The sequence below is a fragment of the Piliocolobus tephrosceles genome, chromosome 2 (genome assembly GCF_002776525.5).
Source record: "Piliocolobus tephrosceles isolate RC106 chromosome 2, ASM277652v3, whole genome shotgun sequence".
Taxonomy (NCBI): domain Eukaryota; kingdom Metazoa; phylum Chordata; class Mammalia; order Primates; family Cercopithecidae; genus Piliocolobus; species Piliocolobus tephrosceles.
In genome coordinates this window covers 155,205,033-155,224,006 of record NC_045435.1, presented here as the reverse complement: position 1 = coordinate 155,224,006, position 18,974 = coordinate 155,205,033, and the positions used below count along the sequence as shown (strand labels likewise).

The 18,974-nt window shown below is 42.7% G+C and overlaps 1 protein-coding gene across 1 annotated transcript in view; it reads left to right on the top strand.

Annotated features, from left to right (window-relative positions):
• Positions 1–14,597: 14,597 nt before the first annotated feature.
• The window catches only part of NPHP3 (nephrocystin 3), a 39,332-nt gene continuing 34,955 nt past the window's right edge, over positions 14,598–18,974 (top strand). The window contains exons 1-3 of the mRNA XM_023207436.2: positions 14,598–15,199; positions 16,508–16,633; positions 17,195–17,345. Of these exons, the coding sequence (XP_023063204.1) occupies positions 14,807–15,199; positions 16,508–16,633; positions 17,195–17,345 (670 nt within the window). The 5' untranslated portion in view covers positions 14,598–14,806. The remainder of the gene's footprint in view (positions 15,200–16,507; positions 16,634–17,194; positions 17,346–18,974) is intronic.

Sequence of the window (18,974 nt, the reverse complement as noted above, 5' to 3'; positions counted from 1 at the left end):
GGTGAATTTCTGTCTTTTTGAGGTACCCAAAATATCTGGAGGTTCCTGGGCCTGTCAGAAAGTGACATTCTTTAATTACTGCAAGGTCAGGAACTCTATAAAGGAACGATGTAGACAAGATACCAGGCCAGTCTTTTCCAAGTCTATTGGCTTTACAAAGTCAGTTTCAATCCCTCAAAGCAGCCTTGTCATTAAATGTCTGGGTCATTTCCAACTAAGGTAAACATGTTATATGGAAACATGTTTCTAAAGATTATAAAATGATTTTCATTTATAAGATACTGATATGTGACAAACAAAGATTCTTGTTGCCGAGGTTGTCACTAAAATGTAAGGTCACTAAGAGTTAAAAGTTCTAATTAATATTTATATATAATTTTATATATAGAATGTGCCAAAAGTAAGATGTGTTTTTGATGAGAAAAAATTATAAGAAGTGCTCTTTATTATAATAATTATTATAAAAATGTGTTCTTTATTGAGAAAGAAAAAATAATTTTGTCTAATTTGTAGGTTACTTAAAGGTTGTTTCAAAATATGGACTTAGGAAGGAAAGAGAAACAAGACTGGGAGAGAAAATAATATTATTTAATTTAACATAGCTTTAAGATTTCAAATTACATGTAAAGTTCCTTTAGAGGTGTATCTCACTGACAGTTATCTAATTTATTTATTTTTAACAGCTTACCTAGAATATGTATGAAAACTGAAATATTAGAAAAAGCTAGTCATCATTTCAAGTTATTTTCCTGCTAACCATTTTTATAGCCTGTGAATATCAGATGCTCACTTAAGAAAGAAGCTTAAAGTTAAATGTATGGATATTTTGCCAAAAACTCAGATGACGGTTGTTTTTATTAAATTAGTCTTATTTGCTAAAAGATCTCTTCAGGTGATATGAATTTACAACGTATTTTGGCTTACTAATTGATGAGTGCTCATTTATTTATAAACCAGTTTGGTACCATGTAAACAATATACAGATATAGACATGTACACATAAAAATACAAACAGATGCAAATAAAGATTTTATAGTTTTGCCTTTAAAATTTTATTCATGAGTCAGGTAAAATTCACCAGCTTAAAAGGACAGTTGAATTAAATTTTGCCTCTGTAAATAGAACAAGTTAATCTGACTTCCATAGCCAAAGATCTTACCGAGTATAGCAAATTGACATCTCAAAGCACAGAGACATAATTTAAGTTTTCTAAAAGGCCAGTAAAGTTTTACATCTGCAAGGGACTATGAGGTGTAGCAACACATTTAAAGAGTATTGTCTGATATTGGGTAAAAGGTTTAATCAGGTTTACTTCCACTTTAATGGAGGTGGCTATATGTATTTTACTAATGTATATGGAAGACTGGGACCATAAATGGCCTGGCAAAGCTGGCAATAAATCATCAAATGTGTCGATCATTAGTCCGAGTTCAGAAAAATTTGTTGGGTCTGTATTTTTAGAATCTCAGTAGTTTCATTCTCATTCTGTAGTTATTTCATTTGCTCCTTCTGTTTTAAATTTAAATACATTTTAACCACCTTGAAAGAAGTAAATGAGTGCATTGTGAAATTCCAAAAATCTCTGCCTAAGAGACATATGGGAGCCCAAGGAACAAGCAGAAAGGAATGAGTTCATATAAGAGAGAAGATGAAAGAACAGGGATAGACAAGGAGGAGCCACGGGGAAGAAAGGGAGAGAGCCTTCTAAGTATTTTTCAACTAATGTACAATAGTTTGAATGGTTTCAAATATCCTTTTGTTTACATCTTGAATGGAGACTTTTTTTTTCAAAGAACTTCTTTTAGAAGCTTCTAGGTGCTGTTGCAAGTAAATCTCCCATTAAATCTGGTTCCAAAACCAACTTTTTCCATTTGTGTGCACAAATAAATTATTTTAGGCATTTTCAAAAGATCTCCATTTTGGCCACTGCTGTGATGACCATCCTGAGTTAGCTGGGTCCACTTATCTAAGTACTTGCAAGTAAAAGAACATGAAACCAGCTGGTGTCAACAGAGGTGGTGTACCTTCAGTCTGGATGCATTTTCCATCTTGGCTGCTTTGAGCAAAACAAGCTCTGTAGGGGGTCAGGTGTGCTGACTATGAATCTTTCTTCTGGAGATTTCATTCAATGGGCTGAAAAGAGCTCTTATGTGTCTTGGACGACCAAGTCACCTCCAAAGAAGGGTCAGGATGCTCGGGGGTAAGAGATGATCAGTCTTTTAAAGCCTGCAGGCTGAGCAAAAAGTTCAGTTTGGCCAGAGGGCGTGAATGTCTCTTATCTTTGGAGCAAGAGTGCCCTCATGTGATTGAGAAGGAGAAAACTAAGGAAAGGTTGTCTCACCCCAAGCCTCCAGGGAAACAATTCACTGAGCATTCTGTCCTAAAATTCCCAATAAAACACTTCCCTTGAATTGGTAGCAGTAACTCTTGTTCTGAAAAGAGTCATTGTACCTCCTGGCCAGGGAGGAAACTAGCTTTAACAAACCAGAACTTCAGCCAAGATGTGAGGGTTCCAGGAGGAACCCATCTGTAGCACCCAGGAGAAGCATTTAAATTTGGGAACACAATAGGTTCATTACTGGTACATGCACAATGGTAAAAGCCACATTGGATGGTCCAGGCAAGTTGCTCTGGAATCCTGCTGATTATGCCAGAATGTTGACTGGAATTAAGTCTTTTAAGGCAGAAATAATTTGATAAAGGTACTTTGGAAGCCAAATGTGAGGATCAACCCAGGAAGACACACCAACAAAATTGGGAGGGTTCCAGAGTCCCTTACAAGTTGGAAGGCTTTTGTCGGAAAATTTAGGAGAAGGGAGGGGGACTCCTCATAGGAGTTGTCCTTTTTCATTGGCGAGTACAATATAAAAGGTACAATCAGTAGATACAGATTGCAACATATAGGCTAAAATGTCTATATACAATACAACCAGTAAAATTTTATAACTTGAAAACAAATCAGCATCCTTTTCAGTGTCAGTAGGGTATGTCTTTATTAGTACACTAACAATCTGAGGAACTCATAAGGTTCATTACTGAGGGACAGGATGTCACCATGAATCATAAGACCTGCCCAAGGTGGGTTAATTTGGAAGCCTGTTTGCTTTTAAAGTAAACTGTCAAATGTTACCTGTAGCTTATCACACCTCACACCTGTTAGACTGGTTATTATAAAAAAGAAGAAAGATAAATGTTGGCAAGGATGTGGAGAAAAGGAAATCTTTGCACACTGTTGGTAGGAATTAGTACAACCACTATGGAAACAATATGGAGGCTCCTCAAAAAACTAAAAACATAACTACCATATGACGCAGCAGTCCCACCAAGGGGTATATACCTAAAAGAAATGAAATCAGTATGTTGAAGAGAGATCTGCACTTCCATGTTCATTGCAAAATTATTCACAATGGCCAAGATATAGAATCAACTTAAGTGTCCACTAACAAATGAATGGATACAGAAATTTTATTATGTATATCAAATGGGACAGTATTCAGCCTTTAAAGAAGAAAATCCTGCCATTTGCAACAACATAAATGAAACTGGAGGGCATTACACTAAGTGAAATAAGCCAGACACAGAAAGACAAATGCCATATGATCTCACTTATATGTGGAATTTAAAAGAGGACTCACAGAAGCAGACAGTAGAATGGTGGTGGTTACCAGAGGCTGGTGGTGACGGGGGCTGGAGGATGTCTGTTAAAGAATACAAAATCTCAGTTAAACAGGAGGAGTAAGCTCAAGAGATCTGTCATACAACATGGTGACTACAGTTAATAACAATATATTGTGTACTTGAAAATTACTAAGAGAAATGTTAAGCATTCTCACCATAGAAAGTATGTGAAGTAATACATATGTTAAATAACTTGATTTAGCCATTCCACAAAATATACATGTATCAAAACATCTTGTTGTATACCAAAAATATATACAATTTTTATTTGTCAACTTAAGAAATAAAATAATTTTTATTTTTTATTTTTTTAATTTATTTTTATTTTTATTTTTATTTTTTTTTGAGACGGAATCTGGCTCTGTCACCCAGGCTGGAGTGCAAGTGGCCGGATCTCAGCTCACTGCAAGCTCTGCCTCCTGGGTTCACGCCATTCTCCTGCCTCAGCCTCCCGAGTAGCTGGGACTACAGGCGCCTGCCACCTCGCCCGGCTAGTTTTTTGTATTTTTTAGTAGAGATGGGGTTTCACCGTGTTAGCCAGGATGGTCTCGATCTCCTGACCTCGTGATCCGACCGTCTCGGCCTCCCAAAGTGCTGAGATTACAGGCTTGAGCCACCGTGCCCGGCCCCAAAATAATTTTTTAAAAGGAAGTCTGGCACCTTTTGCCTTTTGATCTCAGAATATAACAGATCATCACCCATCTCCATGGACTGATTTGACTCTGGTTCAAAATGGAATAGCCAGAAAACAGTGAAGAAACACTATTTTTTAGGACAATGGTGGTGATATGGATTTAAGGATGCAGATATGCCAGTGATTTCTGTCACAGAGAGGCCGAGTTTTGTTGGATATCAATCAAAACAGCCTTCAAAGAATGAAATATATCTGTCAGTCTTGTCAAAAAAATGTTTAGGGTCTCCCTACTAGGTTACTTAGAGAGTTTAAATGAAATAGTGCATTTTCTGGATCCTTGGGAAACAAAACAGAATCAAATCTAGTTTATTCATTTGGATGTCTACAACTGTTATAACGTAAACTACTATTATCTCCATTTTCAGATAAGGAGACTAAAGTGCAAGAAGCCAAATAACTTGCACAAGATTTTGCCAGAATCTAAGCTATGGCAACCATATAACAACTTGCTCCCTATTCCCTTTTCCAGGTCTCCTCCCTACTGGAACAACTGTCTCAGACCAATGAAATGTGCACACTTCGGCCTGTGGCCTTAGGTGTCTTCTTCATGGTGCCCAAGGATAGATGTGTTCCTGGATAATCTGAGTTAATATGCTGAAAGCATATTTCCAAAGACTACATATTACAGTGGCATTTGAGTTGTTTATTCTGTACTTAGCATAAACAGCATTCAGCTGTGTGCTGAGCTGAAACAATAGCCACCTTGTCTAATGCTGTTTCTTGAGGAAATATGCTTCAAATACTAAATATCAGATTTTTAAATTAATCGCTGGAACACAACTCCTTTCTAAATTGGAGTTATAACTCACATGTAAACTCCCCTTAATTATGATGAGAATTAATAAAACTTTGTAACCATAAGTAAATCTTATCTAAAAGATAACATCTCCTATGTTTTAAGCTTTTTTTTTTTTTTTTTTTTTTTTTTTTTTGAGACAGGTTCTCACTCCCAGGCTGGAGTACAGTGGCACAATCCTGGCTCACTGCAGCCTCCACTTCCCAGGCTTAAGCGATCCTCCCACCTCAGCCTACCGAGTAGCTGGGACTACATACAGGTGTGCATCACCATGCCTGGCTGATTTTTTTATTTTTTGTAGACAGTGGGTTTCACCATGTTCCCCAGGCTGGTCTCAAACTCCTGGGCTCAAGTGATCCACCTGCCTTGTCCTCCCAAAATCCTGGGATTACAGTCATGAGTCAGCACACCAGGCTGTTTTAAGCTCTTAAAGTTAAAATCAGCCATTTTTATTCATACATTACTTGTGAAGAGATTTTTTTTCCCCTTGAAACTACAAATGTCAGCTGACTCTCTTCTCCGTGGCTGACTTATGTCAGAAAAGGCACATCTCAAATGTATACAGTAGGGAAGGCTTCATCTCTCCTTCATAGAAGCTAATTGAATATGGTGCCTTATCTTCCTCCTGGCATGTGGACATTGAATGTAAGAAAAAAATGATAGTCACTAATGACAACCTGAAGTGGGCACTGGTTACTAGGTTTGGGATAGATGGCTCCATAGATGAATTTAAGGTTATATTCAACTTCACAGATGAACGTGAGGCAGAGGCGGAGAGAGGTGGGAGAATAGCCTTGAATTTGAGAAACAAAAGGACATTTCTCAGCAAGTAAGAAATAAATGGCTTCTTTCATTCTAGAGGCTGCTATGGAGAAACAGAACCCCTTTATTTGTTAAACAAATATCCCAAATGTGCAGTATGCTTTATACAGGACCACAGGTAAATATATTGGCTATGCTATTCTTAACAAAAGCCATTGCAGCTCTTCTTAAAGCATGGCCTTCTAAATATCCATACATTTGATTAGCCCAAGGGGAAATAGCCCAGGGAAACCCTATCGTTAGAACACATACTTCATAAAAGAATGGATACCCCATATTTAAAATATTCTTACCCCATTTCCCTGTACAGTCCATGTGGATGTGTTGTCTTTGTTTCAGCCTTGCACCCACCTTGGCACTAAACTCCTCTTCTTCACCAATTCATGAAAAAAATTAACAGGTCACAGTAAGTTTTTCAGAATTTGTAAACTTATGGAACATTTGGGACATTTTTAAGGAGATACTACACAGCACTCCACCATTTCTTTTATCTCTTTTTCTTCTCCTTTACTGTTTTCATCAATCTCTTCTCCTTCCCTGTTCAAGTTAATTCAGTATGCCCCTCTGTCTGTTAAGACAGGCTGGATTTTTCTGTGGCCAAAATAATCTGAAGACTAGGGCCTTAATACAAACATTTACAGAAGAATGAGCCTTTCATTGATGTACTTTCAGAGTAGTTATAGAGATTATGTAAGCCTAAACTTCACATTTATATCTTTTATACCATGGATAGTTATTTGGATACTAAAAACATTGTAACAAGGTGGACTTTATGGTTTCCTAAAAGGTAAAGTTAACTTTATTTTATCCTAATGGTTCCTAAATTAGTATTTGCTTCTAAATCAAAAGATATCTTTAAAAAATTCAGATATGTGAGCTCTACTTAAAAACATTTTGATTCAGTGGACTTGATGTGGGGTCCATGACTCTAAATTCTTTTTAAAGACTTTTTTTTTTACTTTAAGTTCTAGAGTACGTGTGCGTAACATGCAGGTTTGTTACATATGTATACATGTGCCATGCTGGTGTGCCGCACCCATTAACTCGTCATTTACAAAATTAAGTATATCTCCTAATGCTATCCCTCCCCCCTCCCCCCACCCCACGATAGGCCCCGGTGTGTGATGTTCCCCTTCCTGTGTCCAAGTGTTCTCATTCTTCAATTCCCACCTATGAGTGAGAACATGCTGTGTTTGGTTTTTCGTCCTTGTGATAGTTTGCTGAGAATGATGGTTTCCAGCTGCATCCACGTCGCTATGAAAGACATGAACTCATCTGTTTTTATGGCTGCATAGTATTCCACGGTGTATATGTGCCACATTTTCTTAATCCAGTCTATCATTGATGGACATTTGGGTTGGTTGCAAGTCTTTGCTATTATGAATAGTGCTGCAATAAACATATGTGTGCAGGTGTCTTTATAGCAGCATGATTTATAATCCTTTGGGTATATACCCAGTAATGGGATGGCTGGGTCAAATGGTATTTCTAGTTCTAGATCCTTGATTTTTAACAAACTTCCTAGGTAATTACCTAGGTTTGAGAACCACTCCTCCAGTTTAGGGGTCAGCAAGCCTGTAAGCTACATTCAACCAGTCACCAGTTTTTGCAAATAAAGTTTTACTGGAATGCAAACACACCATTTGTTTGTGTATGGTGTGGGGCTGCTTTTGTGCTACAATGGCAGAATTGAGTAATGTGACAGAGACTAAAGACATATTTACTATTTGGTCCTTTATAGAAAAGCCTTGCTGATCCTGCTCTTGTCTGTTTCATAATAATTTTCAGAGTCATGTTATTACTTGTGATGGGAACTAAGTAAGGCAGTGTAAATGATTGCTAATGAAGCAATCATTCATCTTCACAAGATGATTCTTTTTAATATACAGCCAAATTATTTTTTTCCTGAGTTACACTGACCCCTAATGGTAGAAATGTTAAATTACAGCTGCTCAATCAGTTTTCCCCTATTGTTAATTAGTTCCTAAAATTAGGGTCATACTTACAGACTTTGTAGTAGGAGACTTTAGAAGTCAGAGTTCACTTGGTAGAACTGAGCAGGACCAAACAGCCTGGGAGAAGGTTGGCAATTTTAGTGAGAGCTAGAATCCTTTCCTTTTGCAGAGTTTCTTTTTCTTCAAAGACTGTTACTCAATGTAGCATTTCCAATTATACAGGTCATTTATTTCAAAGTGATAACTTTTATCAGGACATTATGACCATTTGTAATTCCATGTCTATCTCTAAAGTTGGAAGCACGATAATATCAATGTGGTCAAAATTACCTGTGCCTTCACTATGATGAACTGTGAAGAAAGCTCACAGTGTAATCTGGATACATGTAAACAGATACTGAGAAGGTTACCAAAGGGGATCTCACACGTGTTGGCAATAATGAGATGGCAGAGGTGAAACCATTAGTTTTTAACCTTGACTACTGATTAAAATCTCCTGGGGAGTTTTTAAAACTTGATGATGTTCAGACCTCAACTCCTGGAAATTCTGATCTAATTGGTCTAGGGTGAGGCCCAGGCAGCAGTCTTTTTTTTTTTTTTTTTTTAAGTCCTGCAGGTGATGGTAATGTGCAACAAAGGTTAAGAACCATTTTTCTACAGTAGTGCTTCTCAAATTTTAATCTATATTCAGATCACCTGGGAGATCTTTTCAATCTGCAAATTGTGATTCAGGAGGTCAGTGGTAGCATGTGAGAATCTGATTAACAAGCTTCAGGGTGATGTTGATGCTACTGCCTGAGGACCATGCTTTTAGTAGTGAGGAATTAAATCATCCCTAGCCACAATTTTTACGCAGTCTCAGTGTTCTGAGAGCTTAAAGTACATAAGCATCACCTGGGAATGAACTAAACATGCAAAATCATCAAGCTCCCCAAATTTTTACCAAATGTCCCAAGTGATTGCGAGATTCATAGCCTGAGAACCAAATACACCCTACCCTACCCAAATGATATTTATTCTACAAATCCCATTTTTTAAAAACAAATGGCAGGCCAGGCACGGTGGCTCAGGCCTGTAATCCCAGCACTTTGGGAGGCCGAGGCTGGTGGATCACGAGGTGAGGAGTTCAAGACCAGCCTGGCCAAGATGGTGAAACCCCCATCTCTACTAAAAATACAAAAAAATTAGCCAGGTGTGGTGCTGCATGCCTGTAATCTCAGCTACTCTGGAGGCTGAGGCAGAAGAATCGCTTGAACCTGGGAGGCAGAAGTTGCAGTGAGCCGAGATCGTGCCACTGCATTCCAGCCAGGGTGACAGAGCGAGACTCTGTCTTAAAAAAAAAAAAAAAAAAGGCAGTAGCATTGTTTATCAGTTTATAGGCTGTCTGACCAAATACAGAGAAATTTTTCTTATTCCAGGTGAAAACACAAATTACCAAGTTGTAATGGCTCAAACCAAGAGTAATTTTATTATATCTCATGATTTTGTGGACCAGAAACGTGGGCAGAGGTTGGTTGGATGATTTTCCTCCCTGTAGTGTATACTGAAGTCACTTAATTTCCAAATAGTGAATGCACTGGTCTGAAGAGTCCAAGATGGCTTCATTTTACATGCCTTGGTACTCTGGCTGGAAAGGTGGGCCCAGCTGAGGCTGTCACCTGGAATGCCTACGTATGACCTCTTAAGTTAGGCAGTCTCAGGTTAGTAAGTCTCTACATGGTGGCTCAACACTCCCGAGTGTTCCAAGACACAAGAAGTGGAAGTTGCCATTCTCTCAAGACCTGGCCTTGGAAACTGGCACAGTGTCATTTCTGCCACATTCCACTGATCCAAGCGGTCAGAGTTCACTCAGGTTCAAAGTGAGGAGTCATATACAGGCTTGCTTCACGGCCATGCAACCCCATGTGCAGTCGCGCAGGGCCCAAAACTCAAAACGGCCCCATACTTGGCTTAATGCTCTGCTGTTGCCATCTTGAAAATATTTATAATTTTTGAATGAGGGGTATTACACATTCATTTTGCACTGGGTCCCACAAATTATGTAGCTGTCTTAGCTGTCTTTTCTATGGGAGGACTATTTTTAAAAATGTGGCCATCTTTAGTAAGTTATAAGCCATCTGACAAATATTTTATTCTCACTATATTTCTGTATTAAAAGTTATTCTTCCAAAATGCAGACTGAAGCATGTGGGTTAAATTCAGCATGAAGAAGAAAAACAGATTATGAGGTTAGAAATAATGTCTTTTTTTTTTTTTTTTTTTTTTTTTTTAAAGACGGAGTCTCGCTCTGTCACCCAGGCTGGAGTGCAGTGGCGCAATCTCGGCTCACTGCAAGCTCCACCTTTCAGGCTCACGCCATTCTGCTGCCTCAGTCCCCCAAGTAGCTGGAACTACAGGCACCTGCCACCACGCCTGGCTAATTTTTTGTATTTTTAGTAGAGACGGGTTTCACCGTGTTAGCCAGGAAGAAATAATGTCAGTTTTTAGGAATAAGAAATTTGGTCACTTCGGCATTGACCAACAGTAATCCAAGATCAGTACGCAAGTAGGGTGGAGAAATGTGGATTAGAGGCATGTCACTGAACAGAAATGACGTGGGGAAAGGAGAGATGCATTGTTTCAGAGCACTCAGTTCCAGACTAGAATCTGAATGTTCTCTCCAAGCTGTAGGAAGTTCGCATAGTGAGTTTGATTATTTGTTGGAGAGAATGGGTGATGGCTATTTTATCTTATTACTCAAGCATAGTTATAGAAGTGTTCAGCTGAGGCCCATTCCAAAAGAGGTACTTGTTTGGAGGAACGGAGGCAGGATGGTGCACTTCCGGGTTCTTCTTCACCACCAACTCTTCCCGCGCGCGCAAAAATGCGAAAATGCAGCTGACGCCCGGGAAGGTGCAGATTAATCAGGCATGCACCAGGTGATGTCAATCCGAGGAGACCAAGATTTACCTGGTGGCACCTGCGGAGTGCCCCTCCTCCCCCGACATGCCCGTGCCCCGCCTATTGCCTTTCCACTCCTAGAAAAGTCGCTCCCAGCAGATGCGCCAGGGGCGGGCTTTCTCAGCCCCCACTCTTGTCAGGACTGTATTAGAAACTCCACCCCCCGCCCAGCTCCAGTCCCTTAAGCTAGATAACCAAAGAATAAATTTGCAGTTTTGCTTTTAGCCTTGCCTACTCGCTGGTTCTTTTGTGCCCACTCTGGTGGTCTTAGAAAAACAAATCCGTTGGTGCTGAAGACCCGGGAGGAGACCCCTCCTCAGGCCTCTAGGGATTGAGGAACCTCCTCCTGCTTCCACACCGCAGACGGACCAGGACCTGAGACCCGCTTCCCTCACTCTCACAGCCTCTCTGGGGTAAGCGCCCTTGTCTCCTCTTTACCTCCCTCGGCCAAAATCCTGTGCAGTTCCGAGGTCCATTTTGAGCCACCAAGTGGCTCAGGAGACCTGTTCAGGACGGAGACGTCCGCCTGAAGGTAATCTCCACTTTGGCTCCATGAGCCTCCAGTCTGTCTCTGCTGGTTCCAAAGGACGCTTTGAAGCCAGGCAGAGATCCACTTCCCTTTCCACTGTGTCGGTAAAGAGGAAACAAATGGGAAACCCCCAGTCCAAATTTCTAAAGAGCACCCCCTTAGGGTGCCTCCTAGCCAATTTAAAAACCTTACAGCTCAAACAAGACCTTAGGAGGAAGCGGTTAATTTTCCTTTCCACTGTGGCATGGTCGACCTCAGCAATTTCTGCCAGCGGCTAGGCAAGTGGTCCGAAATTAATTACATACAAGGCTTTTGGGCCTTAAGCTCTCGTCCCTATACTCCTCCTTCTCTCCACCCCCTCCCTTCCTGCCCAGACTCCTCCTTCCTCCTCCTTATCTACTAGTAATCCACTCGGTCCCATGCCTCCTTCAGGGCCCCCAACTGGCTGTCGTGAGTCCCCTATCTCTGCCCACACCCTCCTACAGTGTTAGCACCTTTGCGAGAGGTGGCTGGGGCGGAGGGGGTAGTCAGAGTACATGTCCCTTTTTCATTGGCCGATCTTTCCAAAATTGAGAAGCGTTTAGGTGATTTCTCAGCTAATCCTACCATATACATAAAGGAATTTAGACACCTTTGTCAGGCCTATGACTTGGCATGACCTCCAGGTTATCCTAGCCTCTACCCTAAACTGACTGAGGTTCTAACCCAATATACCCGGTTAGATCCGGCCTCCCCCACAGGGGCCACCATTTTGGCATCTTACTTCATTTCTCAATCAGCTCTTGACATTCGTAATAAAAAAAACTTCAAAAGGTAGAGGATGGTCCTCAGGCACCAATACAAGACCTAGTTAAATTAGCTTTTAAGGTCTATAACTCCAGAGAGGAGACGGCAAGCTCGCCTTGAACAGAAGGTTCAGCTCCTAGCAGCGGCTTTACAGCCCAGTCCTAACCCCAGGCCAGAGAGCACACACCCCACAGACTCCAAGGCTGCAAAAAGAGCCTGCTATAAGTGCGGCAAGGCAGGACACTATGCCAACAGGTGTCCGCAAGGTCCCCGAGCCCCAATGCAGCCTTGCTATTAAGTGCAAGGCATCAGGACATTAGGCCAGTGAACATCCTAACCGTCATCCACCAGCAACCCCCTGCCCTGCTTGCCAGCAGGGAGGACACTGGAAGTCTGATTGCCCCACCCTGAGAACAGGTGCTGCGTCCCCACGTGACCCCCTTTCCCAGGATCCTGGGAGCTCCTTCCAGCTCCTACATCTGGACGACGACAACTGAAGATGCCGAGGCTCGGGGACCCCCATCACCCTCGCCAAGCCGCGGGTAACTCTCCTGGTAGCAGGTAAGACAATTTTTTAATCGACAGTGAGGCTACCTATTCTGTTTTGCCGTCCTTCTCTGGACCTAGCCTTCCATCCAATATCCCTGTAGTAGGAGTAAGGGAAAAGCCATCCACTCCACGAAAAACTCCACTCCTTAATTGCTGCCTGGCCAACAACTACTTCGCGCACTCGTTCCTCATTCCCAGCTAAAAAGGGCCCCTACCGAAAGCAATCAGTGGAAATCAGTTTGGCTTTCCCCTACTCGCCTCAAACTTACTAAATTTTCTTAACTATCTCATACTCCCCAACCTTGCCAGGACCATCCTTCTGGGTTTTGCCCATATTCCAACAAATGCTTCCATTCCTCATTCCTATACTAATACTGTGCCTTATTTTATTCTTCATCCATACGTCCAAATACCAACCATGGGCCCCGACCTTAACGACAGCCCTTAACAGCAGGAAGTAGCCAGACAGACCACGGCGCCCCTTTATCACTATTATCAATAAAAGGTTGGACTGTTTGGACGAACGGAGGCAGGATGGTGCACTTCCGGGTTCTTCTTCACCACCAACTCTTCCCGTGTGTGTGAGAATGCAGCTGACGCCCGGGAAGGTGCAGATTAATCAGGCATGCACCAGGTGATGTCAATCCGAGGAGACCAAGATTTACCTGGTGGCACCTGCGGAGTGCCCCGCCTCCCCCGACATGCCCGTGCCCCGCCTATTGCCCTTCCACTCCTAGAAAAGTCGCTCTCAGCAGATGCGGCGGGGGCGGGCTTTCTCAGCCCCCACTCTTGTCAGGACTGTATTAGAAACTCCCCCCCACCCCCAGCTCCGGTCCCTGAAGCTAGAGGACCAAAGAATAAATTTGCAGTTTTGCTTTTAGCCTTGCCTACTCGCTGGTTCTTTTGTGCCCACTCTGGTGGTCTTAGAAAAACAAATCAGTACTAAGATGCAAAAATGTTCAAAGGGTTTAGTCAGAAACCTAGTGGATGATCCTTAAACCCCTGATCCACATGGAGAATTCAAAAATTAGAAGTTAGAGATCATAACGGATGTGAAAAGGTAGAAAGTTCTTAAGGTACTGTGATGGTGGAAATGTTTCCCTTTATCTCAGGAGACCACCTGAAGAAGTTAGTATGTATACTCTGGATTTTGAAGAATTCAAAGGCCTGGCATATGACTTCTTCCTGAAGAAAATCTAAAGGGTAAGAGAAAAGATGACTAGCCACTTTGATGGAGGGAATGAAGAAGAGATTGCTGTGCGGTCTCCAATGTCTCATGTTGCAATGGAGTTAAAAAACTTAACCTTGTCTAACGATTGTCCCTGGTGGTTTCAGACTGTAAAATCTAAAAGCTCTTTCTTAGCTGGCATTAATCCTTGCTGTTCATTCTATCTACATGCAAACTAAGAGACATCGCGGGAAGCACATAGCAGGCACTCTATAAATTTTTCAGATTTCCCAACTGCTTCCAGAAAGGAGTTTCCGGTAAGGCACGGCGGCAGCGAAAGAAATAGCTGCAGCATTGGTGGAGCAGCTGGGACCCAGGCCTGTGCTTCTCTGTGAGGCACGCCCGCCAGGGAGCCTCCAGCCGGACGGAGACAAGGGAGAGAAGCCCCACTAGCGTCCAGTCCCCTGCTGGTCCTGCACGGTCGCCACTAGCCCCGCCCTTCCTGCGAGCCCCGCCTTTCTTGCTAGCCTGCCCCGCCCATATGCCCCGCCCCACTTGCCCCGCCCCACTTGCCCCGCCCCACTTGCCCCGCCCCACTTGCCCGGCCCCACTTGCCCGGCCCCTCTTGTCCTGCCCCGTCCTGCCGCCCTACTCTCCCACACCGCCCGTTCTCCCACACCGCCCCGTTCTGCTGCCCCACCCCGTCCCGTCCTGCCGCCCCGCGCCTCCAGTTGCCCCGCCCCATCCTGTTTTCCCTCCTAGCCCTGTTCCGCTGCCCCGCCCCGCCCTGCTCTCCAGCCTAGCTCCATCCCGCTGCCCCGCCCCGTCCCGTGAAATTCAGCTGCCCAGCCCCGCCGGTACCCACTAGCTAGTGGCTGCCGCGGACACCATGGGGACCGCCTCGTCGCTCGTGAGCCCCGCGGGCGGGGAGGTGATCGAGGACACGTACGGGGCGGGCGGCGGCGAGGCCTGCGAGATCCCGGTGGAGGTGAAGCCCAAGGCCCGCCTGCTACGCAACTCGTTCCGCCGAGGCGCGGGGGCGGCGGCGGCGGCCGGGCCGGGGTCGCTTCCCCGCGGGGCAGGCGCGGGCGGGCTGCTAGGGGCCAGCTTCAAGTCCACCGGCTCGTCGGTGCCCGACCTGGAGTACGCGGCGGCCGAGTACGAGCGGCTCAAGAAGGAGTACGAGATCTTCCGCGTCAGCAAGAACCAGGAGTTGTTGTCCATGGGCCGCCGCGAGGCCAAGCTGGACACAGAGAACAAGCGGCTGCGGGCCGAACTGCAGGTAACGCCGGGCCGGGCCGCGACGCCGGGAGACCCCTAGGAAGCACGGCCGTCCTCCTCCCTCTCCAAACCAAGCGGCTTTGAAAGTTGGGCGGAAACTGCCCATTTTAATTTGAGAGGCCATATTCTCTTCGAGTCTGAAATGATTCCTTAACTCCCTTTATCTGTGTCTTTTTTTGGAGACGGGGTCTCGCTGCGGTGGCACGATCGCGGCTCAATGCAGCCTGGAACTCCTGGCTCAACGATCCTCACGCCTTTGCCTCCTAAAGTTCTGGGATCACAGGAGTGAGCCACCGCGCCTGGTCCCCGCTTTTCTATTTCTGGTTTATTTGTTCAGACACCTAGAAAAAATTAGCCGTAAAGTGTCCTGAGGAGGCAAATGCCAATCTCCAGCTCCACTCCGGCCCCCGCGCCCACCCCCTCAGAAGGCTGGTAACATCTGTTGAAGCAGCTCAACAAACTCTTCCTAGGAGTTTTACCCTCCCCCCCATAAAAATTTTACCTGGGGCTCCAAAGTGGGGCTCATGTGTCGGTTTCTTTGTGAAGTTTCATGGCTCTTGCATTGTAATAGTCTTGACATGAAATTTTCTGGAAGCCTCCTGATTCTCACCATCTTAACTGCTATGATTGAAAACCTTTTCTAGATGCAGTCAAATTTCCTTAGTCCATTTGATTAATTTACTCTAAAATCAATTATTGCATGCCCTCCATGTAGCAGGTCCATTATAATTCACTAAAATAGTATATAAAGCAGCCGGGCATGGTGGCTCAAGCCTGTAATTCCAGCACTTTGGGAGGCCGAGACAGGTGGATCACGAGGTTAGGAGATCGAGACCATCCTGGCCTACACGGTGAAACCCCCGTCTCTACTAAAAATACAATAAAACTAGCCAGGCGAGATGGCGGGTGCCTGTAGTCCCAGCTACTCGGGAGGCTGAGGCAGGAGAATGGTGTAAACCCGGGAGGCGGAGCTTGCAGTGAGCTGAGATCTGGCCACTGCACTCCAACCTGGATGACAGAGCGAGACTCCGTCTCAAAAAAAAAAAAAAAAACTGATGCAGTGTTTCAAAAAAAGTTAATTTCCATTGAAAGCTTAATGTTGAAGTCTTTATTTGTTGTAGTTCAAGCATGCTTGCGGTTTTTTCCATTATGTTTTGAATAAAATGGCAACATGAAGTTCCTGATAATTGGTAAAATAATAAGTAGACTTAAAATTCTGAGATACGTAACATATATATATATATAGAAGAATGTAAAATTGGGGAGCAAGACTATTTTTGTTAGGAAATAACGAGGTAAATTATTCTAGGCACTTCAAAAAACATACCAGAAGATACTTCGAGAAAAAGAAAGTGCTTTAGAAGCAAAATACCAAGCAATGGAGAGAGCAGCAACATTCGAACATGACAGAGATAAAGTTAAAAGGCAATTCAAGGTAAATTCCTTACATTTTTACCCCCAAAGCAACATGGAATAAAACAGTATATTCTAAAAGTGTATATAATATATAATGCGGTGAATAAATAGAAGTAAGTTATGTAGGATTCATGAAAATTGTAAGAATTAGTGTAGGGCACTTTCACATTTTTGAGTTAGACGTGGTAAACTTGAGATCATTTCAAAGAAATATGTATGAAAGGGAACATTTTAATAATAATTTCGAAAAGAAGGGAAGTGTTTCTGTATGGGGAAAAGCATGTGGAAATGTTTAGGGATGTTGTATTATTGGTATTTAGTGGGAGAGAGAAACAGATTTCCTAAACATCATGCAGTGCACATGACAGACCCACACCACAGACATGCATCCTGCTGGAATTCCAGTGGCTTCCAGTTGCAAAACAGTAAGGTAAAGGTACTGAGACATTCACCCTATGAAAGGGGACATCGAGGACCAAATGAATATTGGTTTTATGAATGAAATATTTTTCCCTTAAAGTTGATGACACAACTTTTTGATTATAAAAAACTTTCAAAATTAAAATTATTCTTTTTAAAGATTTTTAGAGAGACCAAAGAAAATGAAATTCAGGACTTACTGAGGGCCAAGAGGGAGTTGGAGAGCAAACTTCAGAGGCTACAGGCTCAGGGCATCCAAGTATTTGATCCTGGGGAGTCTGATTCAGACGACAACTGTACAGATGTCACTGGTAAGTGTATATCCTATTTATATTTTGAGCTTTCAACATAGCTCTAATGACATGTAGAGCCAACTTTGGATTCTGCTAGATTTCTTTTACTTATCTATATTAGGTTATCGCTTTAACTACTGTTGCAGATAGAGTCGTGCATTATTTCTGTCAGCTGCTAAGACACCTCTTCTCCACGAAGTGTATGAATTTGGGGACTAAAGTTCCTTCTACTTTGTCACTCTGGCAACCCTAACCCATAACCTTTATTCTCTGGTCTAAGATAGCTATCCCAGCTCCCACCAGCACGTCTGCATTTTAGCCAAGGGAAAGAAGGAAGGGGAGAATACATTCCTTTCCCAGAAAGCACAACCTAAGATGACTTTTCAAATCCCATTAGTCAGAACTATACCTGGGAAGACTGGATAGTGTAATCAGCAGCCAGGCAGACAAGAGTCCAACTCAAATGTAGGGTTCTGTTACTGAAGAAAGAAGAGGAGAATGGATATTGGAGTTCGTAGTCTCTGCAGTGTTATTTCTTTACATAATGTATTCTTTGCTTTAGAATACTTGCATTATAGTTCACTGAGTGGTTTCCAGTATAGCTTTGTGAACTGTTCAAAAAGTGTTTGTTTTATAATTAAATGAAATATGTTTTTCTGGAAATAAAGAAAAGCTTGAAATCAGAGTGAAAGGATTTACATATTCTAAGAAAATGTTAATAAAGTGTGATTGATACTGAAAAAAGAAAAAGATGCTATTTTAAAATGCAGTGGAAAAATGTAGTCACCCTCCCATTTATAATGAACTGTAAGTATACTCTCACAAATGGATGCATTTTGGAGTAAAATATAGTAACTGACAGTTCCTTCTTAATTTTCATTTTAGTATCACTGAAATCTGACCAACATCCTGGAATGTTTTTTGCTAACTTTTTTTTTTTTGAGATGCCATTCTTCTGCCTCAGCCTCCCAAGTAGCGTGAGCCACCGCGCCCGGCCTTTATTACTAACTTTTAAGGAAAAAAATGAAGGCTGAGTGCAGTGGCTCATACCTGTAATCCCAGCATTTGAGGAGGCCAAGGCGGGCAGATCACGAGGTCAAGAGATCAAGACCATCCTGGCCAACATGGTGAAACCCTGTCTTTACTAAATACAAAAATAAGCTGGGCATGGTGGCGTGTGCCTGTAGTTCCAGCTACTCGGGAGGCTGAGGCAGGAGAATCACTTGAACCCAGGAGGTGGAGGTTGCAGTGAGCCAAGATTGCGCCACTGCACTCCAGCGTGGTGACAGAGCAAGATTCCATCTCAAACAAAAAAGTGATTGTTAACGGCCAAGAGTAGCTGTGAAAATGCTTTTTTATACCCCAACATAAGTCTTAGTGATTATTTCAGTATTGACATATTCAAATGTACAGTGTTTCAAAACTGTTGTAATTGTCTCGGCAAATTAGAAACAAATTCCTTTCTAGGTCTTTTTTCTTCGTGTTTTGTGTTAAACAGGAAGAAGGAACACTTGAGGGGGAATGTCACCCGTTTGAGACTCAAAGAGCTACAAATAGTAAGCTCAGTTTTGCCAGAGATGTAGACATTCTGGCAAATATAATTTATTAGAAAATCATCAAGTTCATAAGTTCTTAATGATTCAGACA